Raw genomic sequence first — 20,825 nt, 5'->3', positions numbered from 1 at the left:
GAAGCAAGCCAACTTGAATTTGGACCCTAAAAACAAACTCGAGAGTCCTAGAAAAAAAAAATTTCACGATTTGGACGACAAAAAAAGCTACTTGTCCCTACATTATTTTGCTTCATTTATATGTTTCTATTGTCATATATGAACATCAAATATATTAAAGACAAAGGTCGAATCAATCTATAGGCATCTCAACAATGAACGATAGGAGAAGAGTATGGCGTCACCATCTCAATTACCCTACAAAATTTACTAAAACAAGAAGCAAAAGGAAATTCCTTTTCTTCCATACATTGTAAATATGTATTTTGTCGAAATCAATGCCTAGAATCTAATAATTCCTTGCCATCTGGCATTATTACAAAACTACCCTTATCTTTTGACAAGATGACAACGTGGTGTATATCATATAGTGAGAACAAAATATAACTCGTTTCTTGCTAATATTCATGTATATGTTCATTTTTTAACATGTGCACAGAAGAAAAATGGCGAGGCTAAAAAAAAAGAAAAAGAAAAGGTCGTAGTCAATATTACATGTATAATAGGTGCATGCATGTTAATAAAATTAGCTAGTCGTCAGAATCTTTAGAGATCATCCTTTGGATCAATTGTCTTGTCTCTTCTTCGGCCAATATTCTATCGTTTTTGTTTCGTGACTCTGTGTAAGCTTCAAAGAACTCTCTGTTTTCTTTCTCCAATTCCTTCCACACTGCAAGAAAAAAGAAATTCGCTAGATATCACAAACTGAAGGAAGGACACGATGTGGGGCGATAGTTTGGAAGAAAAGAGATAACGAGAAAAATGGCAACCGACCAGTGGAGGTGATTATCGGGCTGATGTTAGCATGTTTCGAGAGAGCTTCCATGCACTCATCTTTATTCATATGGAATATCAAACACTTCTCGATCAAATGTTGCACCTATGAACCAAAAGGGTACGTTTCTATATATTATCGACCGGTCGAAATGAAACATAATTCGAAACGGGGAGAGTTTAGGAGAAAGAATATGAAAGAAAAAGAGAAGAGATGTAGTAAATAGAAATGTTACCATATGAATGTAAGCAGCAGAAGAATCAGCCATTATTATATGAATCTTTATAGCATCTGATCAATTAGTCCTTTAAGCAAACAATATTTCTTTGTGTGTGTGTATATATAGATGAAGGTGGGGGCAATGGGCAAGTAACGAAATTCAATTGGTGAAAAGGGATTTTGATAACATGACAGTGACAGGCAAAGCAATGGAGTTTTGAAACCGGAATGAGGTAAAAGAAGTGGTGGGGTCGGCCAGTAGCAGCGTACCACGTGGGCGATGGGTGATAATTGGCGGAGAGGGGATTGGAGGGGATTTCGTGAATGACCAATCATTTGTCTTCTTTTGGAGTTGAGCAGCCCCCTACCACGTGATCGGTGGGCCCCACGCGATGTGAATTCTCCAAAACAATCCCCCGGCCCCACCAGACCAACCGCTCTTCATCTCATGAGTTGTTTGGCTTCTGCTTCGGGTAAAACTAGGTTTAGTAGTCAAACTTTCTACCCTTGTTCTTTTCACTTACGTTTTAAAACATCATTATATTTATTTAATAGATCTATAATAGTTTTTTAACGTTGCGTTAATATGAATTTAGTTTAATAATAATTGGCATCTGTATCTGATTAAGAGACTATAAACTCGAATCTACATCCCATTTATTGAACTAAAATATATATATATATATATATATATATATATATATATATATACATACATATTGGTTAGCGAAGTAAGTAATATAGAAAATCTTTCCATTCTATCATAGTCCTTGAACTTTTCTCTATTTACCCCATCCACATGACCCTAAAAAAAATACGCATGGATAATAAAGTTTTTTGTAAAAATTATATATTAATGGATATGTTGACAAAATATCAATATTTTGATGGTTCAAAATTGCCAAACAAAACTATTTAGCTTAATTTTATTGCATTGTAACGTCTCAAACCTCAAAATAAGGATCTAGACATATTGATAATCTCCACATTTCCTTATATCTGTTGGACTATTGTGACTTTGTACGTGGCATGTAACGTCCTAATGTCTTAATGAATGAGCTCTCAAAAAGGAAAGTGTATTGTATTAATTAGTGATAATACTTATCAATTCTTTTAAAGATTTTATTAAATATATTGTCTTATATTTATAATAGTCATAATCTTTGTTCTTCTAACGCGGTATCAATTTATTCATATGTCCATTTGTTTCACTTAAAAGTTTGTCGTGTGAAACACTCTTTATTTATGCTTCTTTAATTATACCAATGATCTCTCTTTGCCCTGCTCCATCTCTTAAAGTAACATGGTATTAGAAGAGAAAAATGTTCCATTAATTAGTTTTATATGATGAAGAATTTCAGATTATGTTTAAAAAAAAAGATTAAGTTATATTCTTTACTTTTATTCAAGTTTTAATTATATTTCTATATACTAAATTATTTTTGTTGTTGTTATTTTTATAGGCATTTTTAAACATTGTAACTAAAATTTGATCTAGATTGACATGTTTGATATTATCAATATTTTAAGCTAGATTGGAAGAACTGAGTAGTAATTGACATATATCTCCGATCAAGAAGTTGTTAGGACCCCACCCCATATATTGTACTAAAAAAATGGAAAGAAATTGAAACCCATAAATGTAAAAAGTAAATAGTTTAATCGAACTTTTATAGTCAAATAGGTATTGAATTGAAAATATCTTCCATTGATACTTTCTATGATGTCTTTTTGGATTTTCTTTCTTGACAAAACTTGAAAACATTAATTAAAAGCAAGAAAAAGTGCAGAGATAGCACAATGACAAGTACTTCAATCTTTAAGTATCATCGAGATTTCAAATTTATATCTTAGTTATAGAAATCTATTTGCGTAAGTCACACGAAATTAAGTAAATAAAACATAAAAATGATAGTACTCTAGTTCAATCCCGAATACTTACTAGAAATTGGAGCGGAGTGAGAAAGAAAGGGGGAAAATTGCCCCAGTTATTTGTCATAATTAAAAGATGATATATATGTATATATATATAAAATACAGAATGTGTAGTTTCCTCTAATTCGTGCCTCTTAAACTTTTAGAATTGAAATATTTGAAGCACATAAATATTAACAAATTGTATCCCTCCCCATAAAATGTCCGACTTTACCCCTAATGAGAGGCAAATATACTTTCCAACATTTTGACACTTTCCTATAGGCCGTCTCAAATTTATTTCATTTTGATTTTTAGAGTTTTAAAATATATATTTTAGTGCTTCATCAAAGCGTTCATTTTAGTCTCTAGTGTTCGAAAAGTAATAATTTAATTATTGCTATTATTATGTCGTCTAATATCTTCCCTTCCAAACTCGTCTCAACCCACTTATGTAGCTTTAATATAGGTGTATTCCAAATTGTGTTACTAGTCACCTATTAGCAATTAACGATAAAATAACAAGAAAAATATCAATTCTTTTAAAAGTTTATAGATGAAACTAAAATAAATCCGAAAGTTTATGAACAAAAATAAACATTTCGAAAAGTTTTAGATAAATAGAATACTAAAAGTTTGAATCAAAATGAGAGTTTTATATCATGTTCAAAGTGATGTTTTTACTGGTGCTACCACTTGGTGGAATATAGCACGTTCGATTTAGATCTCGTTCATTAGTAAGGTTTGTTTGGCATTTATGTCCAATAAATGAGTTGTTATGTCGTGTTTCATTTATGAAGTTATTATTTTATTGTTTGTCTAGTTGCTTTGTTTCTTCTCGTTCTTGTTGCCTTATTAGTAGGTTTATTTATTTATTTATTTTTAGTACAATTTGTGCAGGGGGAGATTCGAGCTCAAAATAGACGTATGGAGGTTTGAACTTACGACGAGAAGCAAATGTCAATATCGTTGAGCCATGTTCATATTGGTGTAATTAATGACGGATTACTCTTTAATCTTCGAAATAATTGTCAAAAAGAAATAGAAGAGGGAAGAGTGCAAACAAAAAATGTGATAGGGGTCAAAATCAAAGGCAATTTTCAAAAGTGGTCCAAAGAGTAATTAGAAGAAAAATTTAGAACGGGGTGTTGGAGTTGCGCACGCAATACTTGATTTGATGCTATATTTTGTTTTCTACGTCATTATTTTCTATTATTAATTTGAAATAGGAATATATTTTATATATTTGTCCTTATTTACCATAAAAGCTAGTAGTGTTAAATATGCTGAATTGGGTTGGGTTGATGCTTGTTTTTACCCAATTCTAAGGGTTGGAATTATAAATTCTCTCCACTGGCCAAAACAACTCCTCTGACCAATTTTTTCTATACGAAATTATCCTCCCATAATTTTAGAATGAATATATTATTTTTCTTTTTAAAGAAAAATCATACCTATATTTTTTTCGTAATGAATAATTCAAATATTTTGAGAATCTTACTATATTTTTTTAATTTAAATACTTTCACAAAAGAATGGTAGGAAAAAATATTAATTAAATTAAAATCTCAACAAAATTTAAATAAGAAAATCATTTCAGAAAGTTATACTAAAAAGACAAGATTTAAACAATAAAATCATTATTGTAAGTGATACTAAAAAATATTAAATAATATATGATAAACATTATTAAACAATATTTAATTAGAAAAAGAAATACTAAGATCAAGATGGTGACAAATATGATGAACAAATATACGGTACAAATACGATGAATACGTTGAACAGATCAATAAATATGGCTTTGCTTTTAGTTCCACCCATAAGATCTCACACCGATGGAGATAATTGTCTTTTCTTATATGCAATTGATCATCCATTTTCATAAGCAATGTGGGACTTTGTTTGCACTCGTTACAAACCCAACAATTGGTGAGTTTAGGTAAGTCTATCTTTGATTTTGTGCATTGATGTACATGTTTATTGAATATTCACTTGTTAGGGTGTGATTTATGTTGATATTGGTAAGTTTCGGAGAAATTTTTACTTTTTTTTTTCGAATTAATAAACAGACGCAATGGAAATTGAACAAAAGTCAAAAATTTCCAAGTATAAAGCTTATTTTAGTGAAATTATTAACCATTTCAAATTCAGGAGTAAAAGTTTAATTTTTTTACTTTAAATTCTTTGCGATCCTTTTAAAGAGAGTAGTTTTCAAACCTATAGAAATTGTTTTTGTGAATTTACTAGGAACTCAAAAAGTTCTTTAAAAAGGTGAAGAATAAAATATTTAAAAAATTATGAGCAACGTAGCCTAGTTTTTATAAAAAAAAAAAAAACGAAATTGAAAAGAGAATGAGTATCAATTTTGAAGAAGCAGCATGTGCTCTGTTCTAATTAAGTTGGCTCTCTTCGTCTTCAGTACATCGTTAATGGCTTAACTTCAATGTTTCATCATAGTTTTTATATTATTTATTAATATGCTATTTAGAATAACTTTATGTAAACATTCGTTTTAGATTAGTCATTAAATTTTTTTATTGTATTTAATAAAGATTTTAATGCGGCACTATAATCATGTTGATTTGTCTTTTAATCTGTATACCTAATGTTTTGTTAAATGAAATACGCAAAGTTAAAGAAAGTGACAAGAAACTAAAAATATTATTTAAATCTTTAATTTGAGATAGGCATGACAAGAGCTATGGGGTGATTTTCCAAGAGCCAATATATAGTTGGTCTATTCAAGAAAGAGCCTCCGTTATAGGGATCTCATCAGCGTAAACCACACGGCATCGATTCTTCAAATTTTAAAAGAAAAGCCTTGAAAAGTACATTTTTATAATTTAAATTGATTTGAAAAAACCCATGGAGTACCTCATTTACTGATTAAAAATTTGATAGAATTAGATAATTATAGAGTATGACAAAAATAAAAACAAATAGCTATAGATTAAGACATCTTAGTTTACCTATATATTGAATTGATATTTGAATATAACACAATGAAAGAGATTTTTAAACAACATAAAAATATAAGTAGAGATCTAAAATCACATCAATGAAAACGCATCTAAATTAACTAACGACAACGGTAGATTCACGTAGGCACTAGGGACACGTGTTTCTAGACTTTGTAAAATGCAAATTGACACACGTTGTCAAATTTAAGTTTAAAATTGATATTTTTCTTTTATGATGTTTATACGTATTTCTACCCGTGGCATAAAATTCTAGATTCACTCTTATAAATAATCCAATATACTACATCAAATTTGGATGAAAGGTAGAAATGATAAATCATAAATCAAGGGTTTATGATTTAGTGCCAAAGAAGTATACGAATGAAAGACTGAAAATTTTGCGTCTGTTTTTCCTTTGTCCTTCATATCACTCACCGACTAATCACCATCTCTTCCCAATCAAATCGCCTTCAAAATCCATTGAAAGGTTAAAAAATTATTAAGCCCCATAATTATTCTAGTAACAAAATATATATATATATAGTTAAATCATCCGTTTGAATAGATTGTGCACCTATTTAATTAGTCGTTGTATTCTAAAAAGTTTCAAATAAGTCTCTAAATATTTTAAAGTCAGGTGTATTTTATCCATGTACTTTAATAAACTCGAAAGTTCAACGATCTATTTGAAAATGGATGCAATATTAAAAAAAAAATTGGAGACTAATTAAAAGGTTAATAGTACAATAATTAAATTAGATATAACTCTAAAAATTCAAGAGGCAAATTTGTGACAGAAGTTAATTTTATTACCAGAAGGATTTACTTATGAAATATTAGAATGGTAGAAATACGTAGGTACACAATTTAAATTTGAATATTAAATATGAATATTTAGTATGAGTTCGAATACCAAATAATATGCAAGGAATGAACTAAATAGGTTGATCTATTTCTAAACTTTGTAGTTTGTTATGGGTGAACTTATCAAACTCTATTGATCAACTACAAGAAGACTCGTTGTGAACGACACTAAATTCTTATCAAATCGACTAGTAAGGTACTAAGGGCTGAAGTGGTCAAGCTGAGCCGATCATCAAGGCCCGAGGTCGAGATGACTAAGCCAACCAACCACCAAGACCCTGAGGCTCCAATTCCACGACTAAGAGATCTTAATGCTATATATACCATTATAAATCACAAATATGTCGTCAAAAATCTCGCACGTTATCCGTTCTCTTTGAAAATATTGAAGAATCAACAAGATCATCACTGGAAATAAAAAGATATAGACAATTAAAATAGTCTAAGACCTAATGAAATTCTCTACATAGGTAGGAGGAGAGTATGAGATTATGTTACCTAACTTATTTCTTGTTTTACGTTCAACTTAACACATTATTATTTAACTGAAGCATCAAATTGTTTTGGGCTTAATGCCACACCATAATTATGTGCAGTTTTCGTTTGAAATTTCCCGTCTTATATCTCGAATTCAAATTATGCATCAAAACAAATTTGTTGCTTTAGACGGTAAAAGTGAAGAAAACTATAATATATTATGGAATAAAACCTAAGTACAGTATATTAGTGTCCACCTTGATTAGGTTTCCCTTTTAAGGATTAAATTTTTTTTTCTTAAATGTTATCTTTAAAGACCAAATTCGTAATTTAATTACAGCATAATTACTATTTTACAAAAATATTAAGATTTAAAAATAGAAACTAATGGAAACATCTTATGTATTATAATTTATATGAACGATTATAAAATATAGTATTACTATTTAAAAAATAAAAGTGAGATTAAAAATATTATGTTTGTTATTACATCATAGAAAAAGAAAAAAGAAAAAGAAAAAGAATCCCAACAAATTGGACACGACATTCTTATTGGACAGAGCTCTGTATTTTCCTTTTTGATAGATATTTTGTCGATATGTCTTCAAATAATGCCACAATATCTGACAACATTGTAACCTCCAAAAACTACATTAATTTCAAAACAAAAACGTTATAATGATAAGAAATGTTGCATTTTTTCTTTAATTTCTCTATCTTACCGATTTCAAACAAAATCATTACATTCATACCCCCATCGTGTTGTTGTCAAAATTCTAGACGGAACGATGAGTAGCAGCATATGATTTGAGGTAGCTGTCTAATTAGCCGAGGTAATAATCTATCACACAAAAAATAAAAAAAAAATAAAAATCTAACATCGAAGTCGTACTAAATCACGTACACTTTAAAGCTTTTAATGCTTAGTCGGGATTGGTATCAAACTGATGTTATAAGTTATATTTTGCATAGAAATTGTGTTGTTGTGAGGAACGGACTCTTCTTTAATAAAATAATTTTATAAAACATTGTGTCCTTGGACAATTCATATATGCTATTTAGCTATCCATATCTTCGAGTATCATTAAACTTTTTCTTTAATATTTAATAGTTGCTTTCACTTGCTTGGACTTATCTTTTTAACATTTTTTTTTTACCCACCTTTTTCTCTTGCACTAGTAAGATTTGACCCAAAAAAAAAAAAAGTGATAAATAATGCATTGATACTTCATATCTTTTACCAAGGAACAAAGCCATATAGTGATCTTATTTGTACAATGTTTTTCTTGAAAAAAGTGGACCTCAAATTCCGACCACACATTCATTAGCAGTGTCATACTTCGTTTGCACATTTGACCACACAAAATAATTGTACTATAAATTACTCCAAAATATAATCTTTTTAAATTCGAAAACTCTTTATATCCCACAAACAGCTTTTCACTCTCAATTTCCACGACAATCTTTTCCGTCATTCCTCCTATCAAATGGTGGGAATATTTAAAATTTTAGAGATTAAATTAATATTGATTTATTCCATTTTAATTAGTGAATAGTATACTTTATCATACACATATCAACTAATAAATCAAGAGTTGCAATTTAGTTGTCACATTCAATTATTTCAGTCATAAATTGTAACTTTGGTTATTATCAAACAAGGTTTTTGGATATGTGAAATCACATCATTTTTTAAGACACCGCTTGACATATAAAATAATCTTATTTAATTTATATATATAAACTTGTATTGCATTATTAGGCATAGAATAGATATTGCCGATATTATCAATAATTAAAAATAAGCGGAGGCTCGATTTCAACAAAAATAATAATAATAATAATAAATAAGCAGACGAACATTGGTAAAAAGGGACAAAAAAAAGTTACTAATTTTTGCTCGTACACACCTTGACTAATCACGGGCCAACCGCCAAATCCTACTACGTAAATTTAGGTTGTCTATTCTTATTTTTAATAGAAAGTTATTATATATATATATATATATATATATATATATATATATACTAACTATCACCAATGATTTAAGAGATAAATTATCTTTAACAAAAATGAATAAATAGCCCTCAACAATAAATAAAACCCATTTCAATAATTCAATAATTTTTTAGAGTTCTTTTTAGAGTATATATTATCTTTTTGTCTTCCCATACATTTCAAAAGACGATCTAATTAATGTCGATCCTTAATTTAAAATTTTCTCTTTAAGAAATAATATTTTATAATTAATTAATGAAATAACATAATAAAGTAAGTAAAGCTACCTAAGTTGCTAACCTGTAAATACATCAACTAATTAAAATATATATCATACTTTCGAATCTCAACCATATATGTTATTGAGCTCAAAAAAAAGGAAAAAAGAATAATGCTACTTAAGTTGGATTAAACTTGAAAATATTTCTTAAAACTTTAAAAATATGTTATAAAAAGAATTTTCAGTAGTGTAAAAACTATGCCTTAAATTCATTTAGTATGGTTTGAAAAAAATTTCTGAGATCACAGCCTTGAGAATTTTCAATTTTTATACAGTTGCCAGGTTCTCTTTTCTCCAAAAATTACCAAAGAAATTCCACAGCATTCAGATAGAATAAGGCAAATTAGAGACCGAAACCGATCTTGTTGTACTTTACTTAACTACACTTCACCACACAAATGAACATGCGGAATGTAGAGTTGAAGAATGCACCATGTTTTGCCTTGTTCTAAGAGTGCGCCTGTGCATGCTCTGGTTTATGCTTGTACTCGTAATCGAGATGAACAAAGGCCCTCTCGATTTCCGGTAGGAGCTCCAGCTTTTCCTGCAACGACTCACCGATGTCATGGGCCTCTTCCAGTGGCATGTCTCCAGGCAGGACGATGTCAACCTCGACAAAGTAGTGAGACCCAAATGTGTATGCCCGGACTGTGTCAATGTGTCTGATTGCCTTGTGATGGTTCCAACATAGGTAGGTCAGTTTCTGTAGATACTCGGGGGCAGCTGATCTTCCAACAAGGGAGTTCACGTTTTCTAATACCGTCATCGACCAGGTGCGGATGGTGTATAAAGCCAGCTGCAGCAATTCACAGAACACATGGAGTAAACATGGGCAACTTTTACAAAGTTCTACACACTATCAGAAACTAAAATGAAGCACAAGAACCAGTTCTACGTATTTCAACCGAAAGCTCTCTAGTTTTCAACATGCCTAAAATGAGTTAATGATGTTCCAGCAAAAGTCTTGTGGCAAGATGATCATTCTCAGGGTAACACATGTATAAGAAATTTGAGATTTTTTCTTCCTTGAGTTCACCAACAGTGGGGTGAGGAAAATTATGCTCAAATTGGCAAGATAATATGAATATGCATGTTAAATGGATATGCAATTAAGCTGAGTCTCGGTTTCGCTGATGAGCTTTATGCATATGGTATACATACAACAGCAAGCGATGAATTCAAGATGGGGTAACAATTTAGAGAGGTTGCACTCACAATAATAGCTCCAAGGGGGTCCATCCAATCATCTATATAATTGGCGAGGAGTGCGGCAACGAGGCCGATAGCATTTGTGACCACATCAAAGAAATGATCTTGTGCATACGCTTTGACTATCTCGTTGGTGAAAGCACGGCAATAAACAACTAAGAGCAATTTCACCAGAGTAACTGAAAGCATAATGCCAACAACCCATCGCTCTTGCTCCTTGGTTAACTTGAAATCAGAATCCTGTTAAAAAAAGTACAAAACTAAATGAAGGAAAATCATATGCCAGACCGTCTGAACCGACTGAGTGAAGTGTCGTTGAACAAAAGTCTAGTCCACTATCTAGGTACATGACTTTTATGCTCGAGGGAAATACTTGGAATTTCACAGTAACAGAAGAAAGCACTTGTGATTCTCGTACTACTTACATCTGATAAGAGAGTCCGAATTGACTCCAATATTATCTGTAATCCAAGAGTTGCCATGACAGAGGCAAAAACAAGAATACCCTGCATTAAGAAAAAATAGAATTTAAATCCTCTAGTATCCTCACCCATAACAGATAAATAATTTTTATTAAAAAAACAGTGAATGTAAAAGAATTCATCTAATCCTCATTCTACTTACGTTTGGAAAATAGTTAGTAAACAAAATAAAAATCTTAAAATACTACAAATCTAGATTTTTTTTTATATCCAAATGATCAAAGAATAAATATATTGATGAAAAGTGGGTGGGGGCCAACCACTATGACACTTCCCTAAAGAGTCAGCAAGCCCTGTGTTAGCAAAGATTGTGGCCTTTTTCGTTCGGTTCTCTTCTACCATTAAATAATGTAAATCTTTCCAAAAAAAAGGGTCTTAGCAAGAGACGAAATGTCAGAGGTAATGGACTCTAAGTTTGCCCAAATTAGCTAGCTGTCCCCTGAACGCGTTGACCGGTCGAGTGGAATCAGAATACACTTTAATCACCGTTCCCAAGCACTTCGACAGCCCTTTACATATGGCTTCGCTTTCAGCGTGCTGAACATGTTTGCAAGCTAGCTATCCTTGAATTTGCACTCAAGCTACATCTATGAAGAGACGGACAGCTGAGTTCCTCCTTCAAGGTTGCTTTCATTGCCTGCATCCACACTGCTACCAAGGTCTATGGGTTTTGTGTTCTTGGATCACATTCACGAATCAAGGGCCATGGCTTGGGCGTGAGCGCATGTCTGCCTCAGCAGGATCAATAAAGGTATGCTAAAAGACCAACTGATTTCTGGATCCTTCATAGACTGAAAGCAAATAATTGCGGGTAGTGTATCTTGGCTTCTTTTTTATTTAGAAAGCTAGTTACAGAGAAAATTAACCAAGTGCCAATACCCAAATGCAAGGGATTTGCAAACCAGAATCACTAACCATTGTCGCCTTCCAAGAATATGTGCTCCACTGTTTCAGTATACTTTACTTCCTACACTACAAGATTATTAACCAAGTGCCACAAACCAGAATCACTAACCATTGTCGCCTTCCAACAATATGTGCTCCACTGTTTCAGTATTATACTTTACTTCCTACACTACAAGATTCCTCCAGTTCCATTCCCCTATTCCTGAAATTAACTTCCTGCAGCTTCCATATTTCTTTCTAACATTTTTCGAGATTATTAACCAAGTGCCACAAACCAGAATCACTAACCATTGTCGCCTTCCAACAATATGTGCTCCACTGTTTTAGTATTATACTTTACTTCCTACACTACAAGCTTCCTCCAGTTCCATTCCCCTATTCCTGAAATTAACTTCCTGCAGCTTCCATATTTCTTTCTAACATTTTTCGTGCAAAGCCTAATTGCTGGTTTCTCCTCTGCCCCACCCCCCCCCCCACCCACCCAAAACAAGCATGCATTTCCAGTTTCAAGGAAACAAAATAGCCAGATTTGACAACGGATTTGCCATATGGATTGAATTGCCACATTAAGCTATCCGGAATACCTCTCATACTAAGCGGAATCTCTAAAATAGCCTGTACATCCTCCTAGAAAAAGATACTTGCAATCTCTGCTTATATTCCACTGTATTACGCTTGGCTGAAATAGATTTTCCACTGCACTACTAAGAGTAGAAAGAACTTTAAAAGTGCTTGGACGAGGTATTCCACACATCACAATGTTCTACCCATTCCCACCCTCCATCTAAAACCAGCTCCAGTAGTTTCCTTTCTAAGATGCTTTTCCAGCTCCACAAAGCTTTGACCACCGTTTTCACTTCCATAAAGCTTGAATTTCTGTGGTAATGAACCTTGAGGATCCACGACAGAAGTGAATTAGAATTCCTAAGTATCCTCCAAACTTGTTTGGCCAGTTAAGCAAGGTATACACTAAACCCCCTCATACTCAGACCAGCCTCTTGTTTAGTGAGAGAGAAGCTTTTCACGATACTACAAATCGAGAGTTTAAAATTTGAGAAGTATGGGCCATTGACTCCAACTATAAGGCATAACTATTAGCTATCTTTCATCCTTGCAGTCTGTCCTAAGTATCAGCATCAATATAAAGAAGCATATACAAGAGTCTAACTGATCAAATGGTCAATGAGGGCCAATGTAAAATAGTGAAGGACTTAGAGGGGATGGGTTCAAACCATGGTGGCCACCTACTTAGGATTTAATATCCTACGAGTTTCCTTGTCAACCAAATGTAGTAGGGTCAGGCGATTGACCCGTGAATAGTCGAGGTGTGGGCAAGCTAGTCCGAACACACGGATATCAAAAAAAAAAAAGAGAAACTGAACCTATAGAAAACGCAAACCAATTTTAAACTGCAGTAGAATCTTCCGTGGGCATCAAATACAGGATAACTAAAATTTTGTAATATTTTGCAATAAATTGTCATTAAATCATCAGCAACCCTCTATCATCCATCACTAAAACATCCAGAGGAAGAGCAACGAAGAACTATATGAACTCCATAAACACAATGATCACCAATTCACCACTGGTCTACTCCACTTCTAAAGTGAAACTTTTGATTACAACCCAATGAAAATTGTACCGACAGCTTATGGTAGTGCATATAATTGAAGTACATGACAAGTTGAAACTTTTTTCATTCATGTACATAGTAAGTGAAATTGCATGGCTCTTAAACATGCATAGCTTCAGAAGTAGTCCAGGTTCTTCAGTTCATGAACTAAAATATGAAATATATGAACATAAGGCAGCATCAGAAATGCAGGACTTGGAGGCAAGGACAGTACAGAGAGGGGGGGAAAAGGCAGGTAGAATCTTTTTTTTTTTAATTAAAAAAAGGATTTTCAAGCTATTCCGTTAGTATGACTCAATGGTAGTAAGCAGTTTTGAGACTTTAAATCAAATCTAGCAAATCCTAATCAAACTCATATTTTTTTTAGTACCTCCAACCTCAAGGGAAGAGTTAATCAAACCCCTGATAGAACATAAACTTTAATCCCAATATAAGAAAAAAAGCACAAGAGACGTACAAGTTTCACTACAAGCCAGTGATCAAAGAGCTATTTGCATGCAGTAGCAGACGGAGTTTTGGTAACATATACCTATATATTCATTTTTTTCACCACATGAAATAGTAAAGAAGAGGATGTTGCAAGAGTACTGACCAAAGGCTGCATACGTTTTTTCCCAATAGGATACTGGTACGGGTTTGGTGTTTGCATGGAAAATGCAGTAAACCATAGGATGAAACCAGATAAAAGATCAAGAAGGGAATCCAGCGTGGATGCAATTATAGCAAGGGAGCCACTTCTGATTGATGCATAGACTTTAGCTACAAACAAAACCAAATTGGCAACATTTGATATTCTGATTGCAAATGTTTCACTCTTTGCTAACTTTTCACGTTCTTCCTGCAACCACCATAAGTATATTTTGGTTTTAAGCACCTCAGGATGTACACAAGTCACTAAAAAGGCATAGAAGTACAGAACAATATTAACCTTTGACATTCCAGGAACATAACCACGGTCAGTTAAGGCATCCATTTCATTAAATCCCTCAAGCATTTCTACCTGCTGCTGGTAGTACTCAGCCACATAATCTTCAGGACCTGAATTCAACAAGAAATTTGGTGGATTAAGTTTTCATAGTGTTTTTTTTTTCTTTATTTTCTTTCTTCATATAGCAATTTAATCTTCAGGACCTGAATTCAACAAGAAAAATGTTAAGAATAAGGTGGATTAAGTTTTCATAGTGTTTTTTTTTTCTTTATTTTCTTTCTTCATATAGGAATTTAAATCTAAGTATGCTCTCTGCTAATCCCAAATAAACAAAATAGCAGAATCTATACAACAAATGCGTCAACACTTACGCATTCTTTTACAAAGGGAAAGATGTGTATGCACAAATAAACTAGCAAAAGGGCCAAGAAGTAGCCAACTAAAAGTGGAAATCCGAAATGTTGAGCGACTGTCAATACCTTGAGACCTTGGAACTTAAATATGAAAAATTTCTCAACTTTAAGAATCAATCAACCACAAAACATCCACATCCAATAGCAAATAATAATAATAATAATAATTCTCCAGCTTCAAGTTCAGGCTTTTGAAACTTTGAAATACATATTCCCCTCTCCAATTTTTAATTCATCCAAAGAACGGGTAGGTCAATAACTCGTTAAATACATAAAATAAAGCAAAGGGAACCCACAAACCCCTATATTCAACGCAAAATAATGCAGCAGAGGACAAACAAAATTGGATGAAAAGAAACATCCCACTATCTCAGGACAGAAATTAAAGGAAGTGACCAAGTGCCAGAAGAATAAATACGATTCAACAAAAAGAAAAATTAAACGAATATATGCAGCTATTCTATTCTAAAAGCAAATCAGTAAGAAAGAAAGAAAACAACAAACGAAGACCTGAAAAGAATATTTCCAGTAAGGAACAACGCAGGGAGACCATAGAATACGATATTGACAAAACGGGAACGGATCCAAAAGGAGAAAACATCATTCAATTTCAGGCAACAGAAGGAGCGGGAAATTACTCAAAACCCCATAGCAATCATGGAGGCCACGAGGAGGTTTCTTCTCCTTGTGCTCTGGAGACAACTGAAAGCCATCGAAGTTTAAGCGCCAGGATAGGTCGCCGGCGGTGGACTGCAGCAAGAGCGAGCTCTCCTCGTCCTTCTCGAGGGAAACAACAGGCTGCACCATTTCTGCGATCACTGAAAATGCGAGAAATGCAATAATGGAGGAACCGAGAGGAGGAAGAAGAAGAAGAAGAAGAATCGGCGGTGCAGATGGTAAATTTAACGAGAAATTGGGGGCATTTCGGCAAAAATATAAGTTGGTTTGTTCACTGTTGTGGTTAGCGTAGTTTGAAGCGTCCGGACCAGTAGACACTGCACAAACAAATATTTTTTTTCTTAACGACAAAAATCAGAGTCCACGTGTACGGCTCCCCCTGCTTTATATCTATAATAATTTTATATTACCATGATTTCACTAAGCTTTTACTTTTAATCTTGTTTTTTTAAGGCACTTTTAATCTTGTATTAAAACGTGACCTAACAAATATGGGTAAATTAATCTTTTAAATTATTGACAATCTAATAATAGCTTAACTAGTCGAGACTTATAGGTCGATGGTAAAAATCCAAGTCTAATAAAAGTTTATAATATGTATCCAAATCTAGCAAAACTTTATATGTGACGTCTGAATAGAAATGAGGGATATATGTATATGTAAGTGATGACAAAACATGTTAAAAATACTCCGTTACAAACTACTCCTCTTAGACTCAAACTTGTGTTCAGTCCATAAATAGGATATGGTAAGTCCAAAAAATCACACTCCACGAGTTAAAAAAAAATCTTCCGTAATTAGGATATTGCTCTATTTTTTTTATTTACATCAATTATGATATTAATTTGAGGTATATATGAATTTATTTTTTTAGATAAGTATATATAAATTTGTTAAAGTTTGAATTTCTACTCTCACAATTATAATAATGTATTGTTGATAGTAAATATATATACTCACGTTATTTTATCTTAAATAAATTTATGATATTTATTAATTATTCTCTCACTCTATAATAGATAAGTATTTTTTTTAGTACAACATGTAGGAGTGGGAGATCGAACTCATGAGATATATGTCAATTACCGTTAAGTCATGCTTACTTTGACATATAATAGATAAGTATATAGAAATAATATTCATGACCCTTTAAATATATTGCAAAGCATAGCTTAGCAGTAACATGTATCTTCAACAAAAGGTTGTGAGTTCGATTCCTAACACCCATATTGTACTATATTTATATATATTTAGTTTGTATCCCTACAATATTTTTTTTAATCATTTTGCCCTTAAACTATCAATTAAAATATTTTAAATTTAAGTATGGCTACTTAAATTTTAAACACAAAATTTAGAGAAAAAAATATTATGAAAAATAGAAATGTGATTTTTTTTTTTTAAATAGAGGAGGATTCGAATCCGTATAATAGCGCTGTAACGGTTCACTTTTGACTACGAGATCACCGTACAGAATCACGGAACTGAAAATAATCTGAGCCGCACGATTAAAATTTGGAGATGACGACTGGGCCACGCCTGCCCCTACCTTTCAGGACTGAAGATCTTTTTAGAGAGAATTGTTAAAGTGCTACTAAGGTACACGAACGCCTCGTGGACCTCCATTTCTGTCGTTCGTCCGATGAGTGAAATTAAACTCGATCGTTGGATCGAGGGGTCTCGTGGGGCCTACCGGATATTATTTTTGTTTTCATTTTTCTTAATGTGGCAGCTCTATAAAAAAAAAGGCGGCTAACATTTTGGTGGGCCATGGAAGTCATAGTGTTTGGTTACGTGGATAGCAATGGTGGGTTAGTGGATAGGAGTCCATATCAGACGTGGGGCCTATGGGAATGACCAAACAGTGGCCTTCACGTCACATGGGATCCTCTTGAGAAATGAGAAGGACTCCTTTGGTTTTATACTTTGAAGGTTAAGTTTATTAAGAGTGGTAAATTTTATACAAAGAGCGGAAATTCGAACTTATTACCTATTAATATGAGTTGTGCTGAAGTGAACTAAATCAATTAAAAAATAATAATTACACTAATATGTTTCATAAAAAAGAAAAGGAAAAAAGGCATTAATATGCTTAATAGACAACATCTCAAAAAAATGAAAATAAAAAAGAGCATTCATTGGAGGAGGAAAAGATTTTCTTTAGGAATCTATGTTCTGATTAAGACATCTTTTATTGGAAAAAAAATAAATCAAAAACTCTTGAAAAAGAATTAAGCACAGGGAATAAAGATCTCACCCATTAAATGAAATTGTCAAATAAACATAATTTTTAGTATTAAATAGAGTTGGTATAATCTTGTCAAAAAGTTGTTCGCATTTTAACAAATTTGTTGACTGTTTTAGACTTGAATGAGTAAGTTTTTTAATTTTAGTAATCATTTTAATTATTCCATACAAATTTGTCTCGTTCATATTTTTTAAAGTTCTAAATGTAACAATTTAGAATATCTGCAATAAGTTTCATAAAGCCTTCGAGATTTGGTAATTTGATTGAAAACGATTATACTAAAATTTATGATAAGATTAAGATGACCTCATAGCACCTATTACACATAAAAGGTGATGTGGGGGCAATGTTTGATATGTGTTGAAATTATCTCCCTATTAACTTAATAGTGAGATGTTAAATTTTAATTATCCTACTTTTATTAACATGATATAAAAAATATAATATAAATCTTTTCCTTCTCTTGTCTTGTTTTGGTTGTTTTAAGAGGTGAAAAAGTAAGTACTCGAAGTTACCCTTAAAATATATCATTAATGTCTTTTTTTTTTTTTAATACAACATGTGAGAATGAATGATTGAACTTACAACTTCTTAGTTAAAAATATACGTCAATTATTGTTAAATCAATTAAGTTCATAAGTGTAAAAACATAATTTTATAGACTGTGGATAAAGTATTGGCCTTTTTTAAAGTTATATTATAAGATGATAATGGGCAGATTTCTTTCAATGTAGAGAAAGCAAAAGGATAGTATGTTTGTGGATTAGGATTAGAATTGAAGTGAATTGAAAGGCAACTTTCTTGTCCGTGTGAAGTAGATAATCTTCAAATTGGGGAAGAGGACCACTCTCAACATCGATCTTTAATTCATTTGGATATACACATACTTTGGAATTAATTTATGAATTTGGGGTGATAATTGATATCGCATTGTCGTTTTAGAGATTCTAAATCTATCTTTTATGTACCAACGTAAGTATAACTCAGCGGTAATTGACATATATCTCAAACCAAGATATTATGATTATGATTTCTCACTTCTACATGTTGTAATAAAAAAAGCTATATTTTATATTCTATAGTTTTTTTTCTTTACTTTGATTTTATTGTCTCTCTTGATACTAAGCATGTAAAAAAATAAAATGTCATTCTTTATTGAATATAGGAGTTATTGGTATAATAGTAGAACTGATAATGGCGATAAAGCAAAACAAAATGAATGTTTGTTCGAAAAATTCAACTAAAACGTTTATGGAAGAGCTTTCTTATGGTAGTTCGTTTGTCTAATGATCATGTTGTCTCCATCCATTAGATGACTTCGAGATGTTGTCTCCATCCATTAGATGACTTCGAGTTTCACCAACTTCCTTCAATGTGAAATAATATAACCTCTCGAAAAAAAAAGGAAAAGAAAAAACACACTAGTGTAATGTTCGTCAAAGTGATTTCAACAAAATGACAAGGGCCGAGCCCTTAGATCTTTAGGATATATTAGTATGTACCCAAATATATGTAACAGTTTCTTGGCATAGTGGTATTGTGTGCTCTTGGCAGCTATTATTGCTCAATTTGCACCTCAGGATTCTTATTCCTTTTTTCGTTTGTTCATTTATATATATATATATATATAGATTCTTATATGTAAATTTTTTTAAAAGGAAAAAAAAAGTCATAAATTCGTTATGCTATTCTTATATTTTGTTTCTTTATTTATTTCTTGATTCCTATATGTAAATTTTTTTAAAAGGAAACAAATCATAAATTTGTTATGCCATTTTTTTATATGCTTTTATAGATTTAGATGGTAGGTCAATTCAAATCTATCTCCAAAATATCTGTCAGTATGCAAAATAATCTTTCTAAATTTAATTTTCTTTATTCTAAATGTATATAGAAAATTCAATAATACTTCTACTAAAAAAATTGGTTAAATTACGAGTTTAATCTATAAATCCTTTTCAAGTTGTATCTTAGAGGTTTTGAAACTTCTAAAAAATATCTAATAGGTATTCAAAGTTTCATAAAGTTTCAATTTTAAATCTGATAGGCGTTAGAATTTAATTTGTTATTGTTTAATAACCCTTAGCCTATCATACTATTTTTAAAGGTCAAGAGCCATAGACACAAAATTAAAAGTTTAGAGACCTATTTCACTATTTTTTTAAAAGAACACGAGTGATACTAGACACAAATTTGAAGGTTAAAAGGATAAATTTGTAATCTACCTAACTTAATATCGAAACATATAAACTAGTTGTGTGTGTTAGTAATTATCCTCGTACAAAGTTAAATCCTCGCTAACATAAAATCCTAAATCAATCACTGATAAGATAAGGTAGAGTGAATTTAACATAGCTTAGTACTGTATCGCTAAGAAATATCTCAAACAGCTACGAAGAAATATTGTCAGTGCTTCTTGAATTCTCGTGAGAATAGGATTTTTTATTTTTTTTAATTATTAGATTAGAGGATTATAGTAATTTGATGTTGCAAAGTATTACTAATCAGAATTCAATTTAGAACATTATGTGTAGAGAAATTGAAAGCCCACATTTTAGTGCTTGTCCCACATCGGTGAGGCGCGAGGGAGGGAGGGAGGGGAGAGGGTATATAAGAGAAGGCGGAGGTATAAAGAACTCACTTACCTGGACGGGGTGAATGGGCGATCAAGAAAGCCCATGGCCTAAGCCCACGGCCTCCATTGCACGTGGGAGGGGCGTGGGCTTAAGGCCTGCCCAAGTGGCGGAGCCTACGTCATAATTTGTGCTAGCGGGGGCCTGCGTTCGCGCGGCCCCTTC

General features: G+C 32.2%; 2 protein-coding genes, 1 long non-coding RNA gene and 1 other non-coding gene across 8 annotated transcripts; 2 read left to right on the top strand and 2 right to left on the bottom strand.

Moving 5' to 3' along the window:
* Window positions 1-410: 410 nt before the first annotated feature.
* On the bottom strand, window positions 411-1,185 carry LOC111010170 (uncharacterized). Its single transcript, XM_022283509.2, has 3 exons — window positions 1,050-1,185; window positions 814-919; window positions 411-709 (listed from the first exon to the last, which is right to left on the bottom strand). The coding sequence occupies exons 1-3, from the start codon at window positions 1,080-1,082 to the stop codon at window positions 570-572; spliced, it is 279 nt and encodes a 92-aa protein (XP_022139201.2). The 5' UTR covers window positions 1,083-1,185; the 3' UTR covers window positions 411-569.
* On the top strand, window positions 796-4,119 carry LOC148209269 (uncharacterized). Of its 2 annotated transcripts, XR_015787119.1 has the most exons (3): window positions 796-934; window positions 1,161-1,506; window positions 3,848-4,119. It is a non-coding gene; the product is annotated as an uncharacterized LOC148209269 (long non-coding RNA). The 2 variants fall into 2 exon arrangements; XR_015787118.1 differs by lacking the exon at window positions 3,848-4,119 and having other exon boundaries at window positions 1,161-1,607.
* Window positions 4,120-9,779: 5,660 nt separating this feature from the next.
* MTP11 (Cation efflux family protein) lies at window positions 9,780-16,067 on the bottom strand. 4 transcript variants are annotated; one of them, XM_022283371.2, is made up of 6 exons: window positions 15,739-16,066; window positions 14,688-14,797; window positions 14,352-14,597; window positions 11,164-11,244; window positions 10,745-10,978; window positions 9,780-10,325 (listed from the first exon to the last, which is right to left on the bottom strand). In XM_022283371.2, exons 1-6 carry the CDS (start codon window positions 15,905-15,907, stop codon window positions 9,978-9,980), a joined length of 1,188 nt encoding a protein of 395 aa, XP_022139063.1. In that variant the 5' UTR covers window positions 15,908-16,066; the 3' UTR covers window positions 9,780-9,977. The 4 variants fall into 4 exon arrangements, with proteins under 4 accessions (XP_022139063.1, XP_022139064.1, XP_022139065.1 ...); XM_022283372.2 differs by lacking the exon at window positions 15,739-16,066 and adding an exon at window positions 15,059-15,334; XM_022283373.2 differs by lacking the exon at window positions 15,739-16,066 and adding an exon at window positions 15,167-15,334.
* Window positions 16,068-20,664: 4,597 nt separating this feature from the next.
* Window positions 20,665-20,825, top strand: LOC148209268 (U1 spliceosomal RNA). The gene has a single exon (XR_015787495.1). It is a non-coding gene; the product is annotated as a U1 spliceosomal RNA (small nuclear RNA).

This window comes from Momordica charantia (assembly GCF_013281855.1).
Source record: "Momordica charantia cultivar OHB3-1 chromosome 9 unlocalized genomic scaffold, Mcharantia_2.0 BLBB01000009.1, whole genome shotgun sequence".
Lineage (NCBI taxonomy): Eukaryota > Viridiplantae > Streptophyta > Magnoliopsida > Cucurbitales > Cucurbitaceae > Momordica > Momordica charantia.
Note: the sequence above shows the minus strand (reverse complement) of the source record. Positions and strands in the feature narration are given on the sequence as shown.

What these genes read in the sequence shown, in the direction of transcription:
- LOC111010170 (XM_022283509.2), bottom strand. Translation starts at nt 1,082, where the DNA reads ATGGCTGATTCTTCTGCTGCTTACATTCATATG. An exon ending in CTGCTGCTTACATTCATATG is followed by an intron (nt 920 to 1,049) that starts GTAACATTTCTA and finishes TTTGGTTCATAG; the next exon opens with GTGCAACATTTGATCGAGAA. An exon ending in CCCGATAATCACCTCCACTG is followed by an intron (nt 710 to 813) that starts GTCGGTTGCCAT and finishes TTTTTCTTGCAG; the next exon opens with TGTGGAAGGAATTGGAGAAA.
- MTP11 (XM_088117164.1), bottom strand. Translation starts at nt 15,907, where the DNA reads ATGGTGCAGCCTGTTGTTTCCCTCGAGAAGGACGAGGAGAGCTCGCTC. An exon ending in TGATTGCTATGGGGTTTTGA is followed by an intron (nt 14,798 to 15,738) that starts GTAATTTCCCGC and finishes TGTTGAATTCAG; the next exon opens with GTCCTGAAGATTATGTGGCT. An exon ending in ACCCCCTTGGAGCTATTATT is followed by an intron (nt 10,326 to 10,744) that starts GTGAGTGCAACC and finishes GAATTGCTGCAG; the next exon opens with CTGGCTTTATACACCATCCG.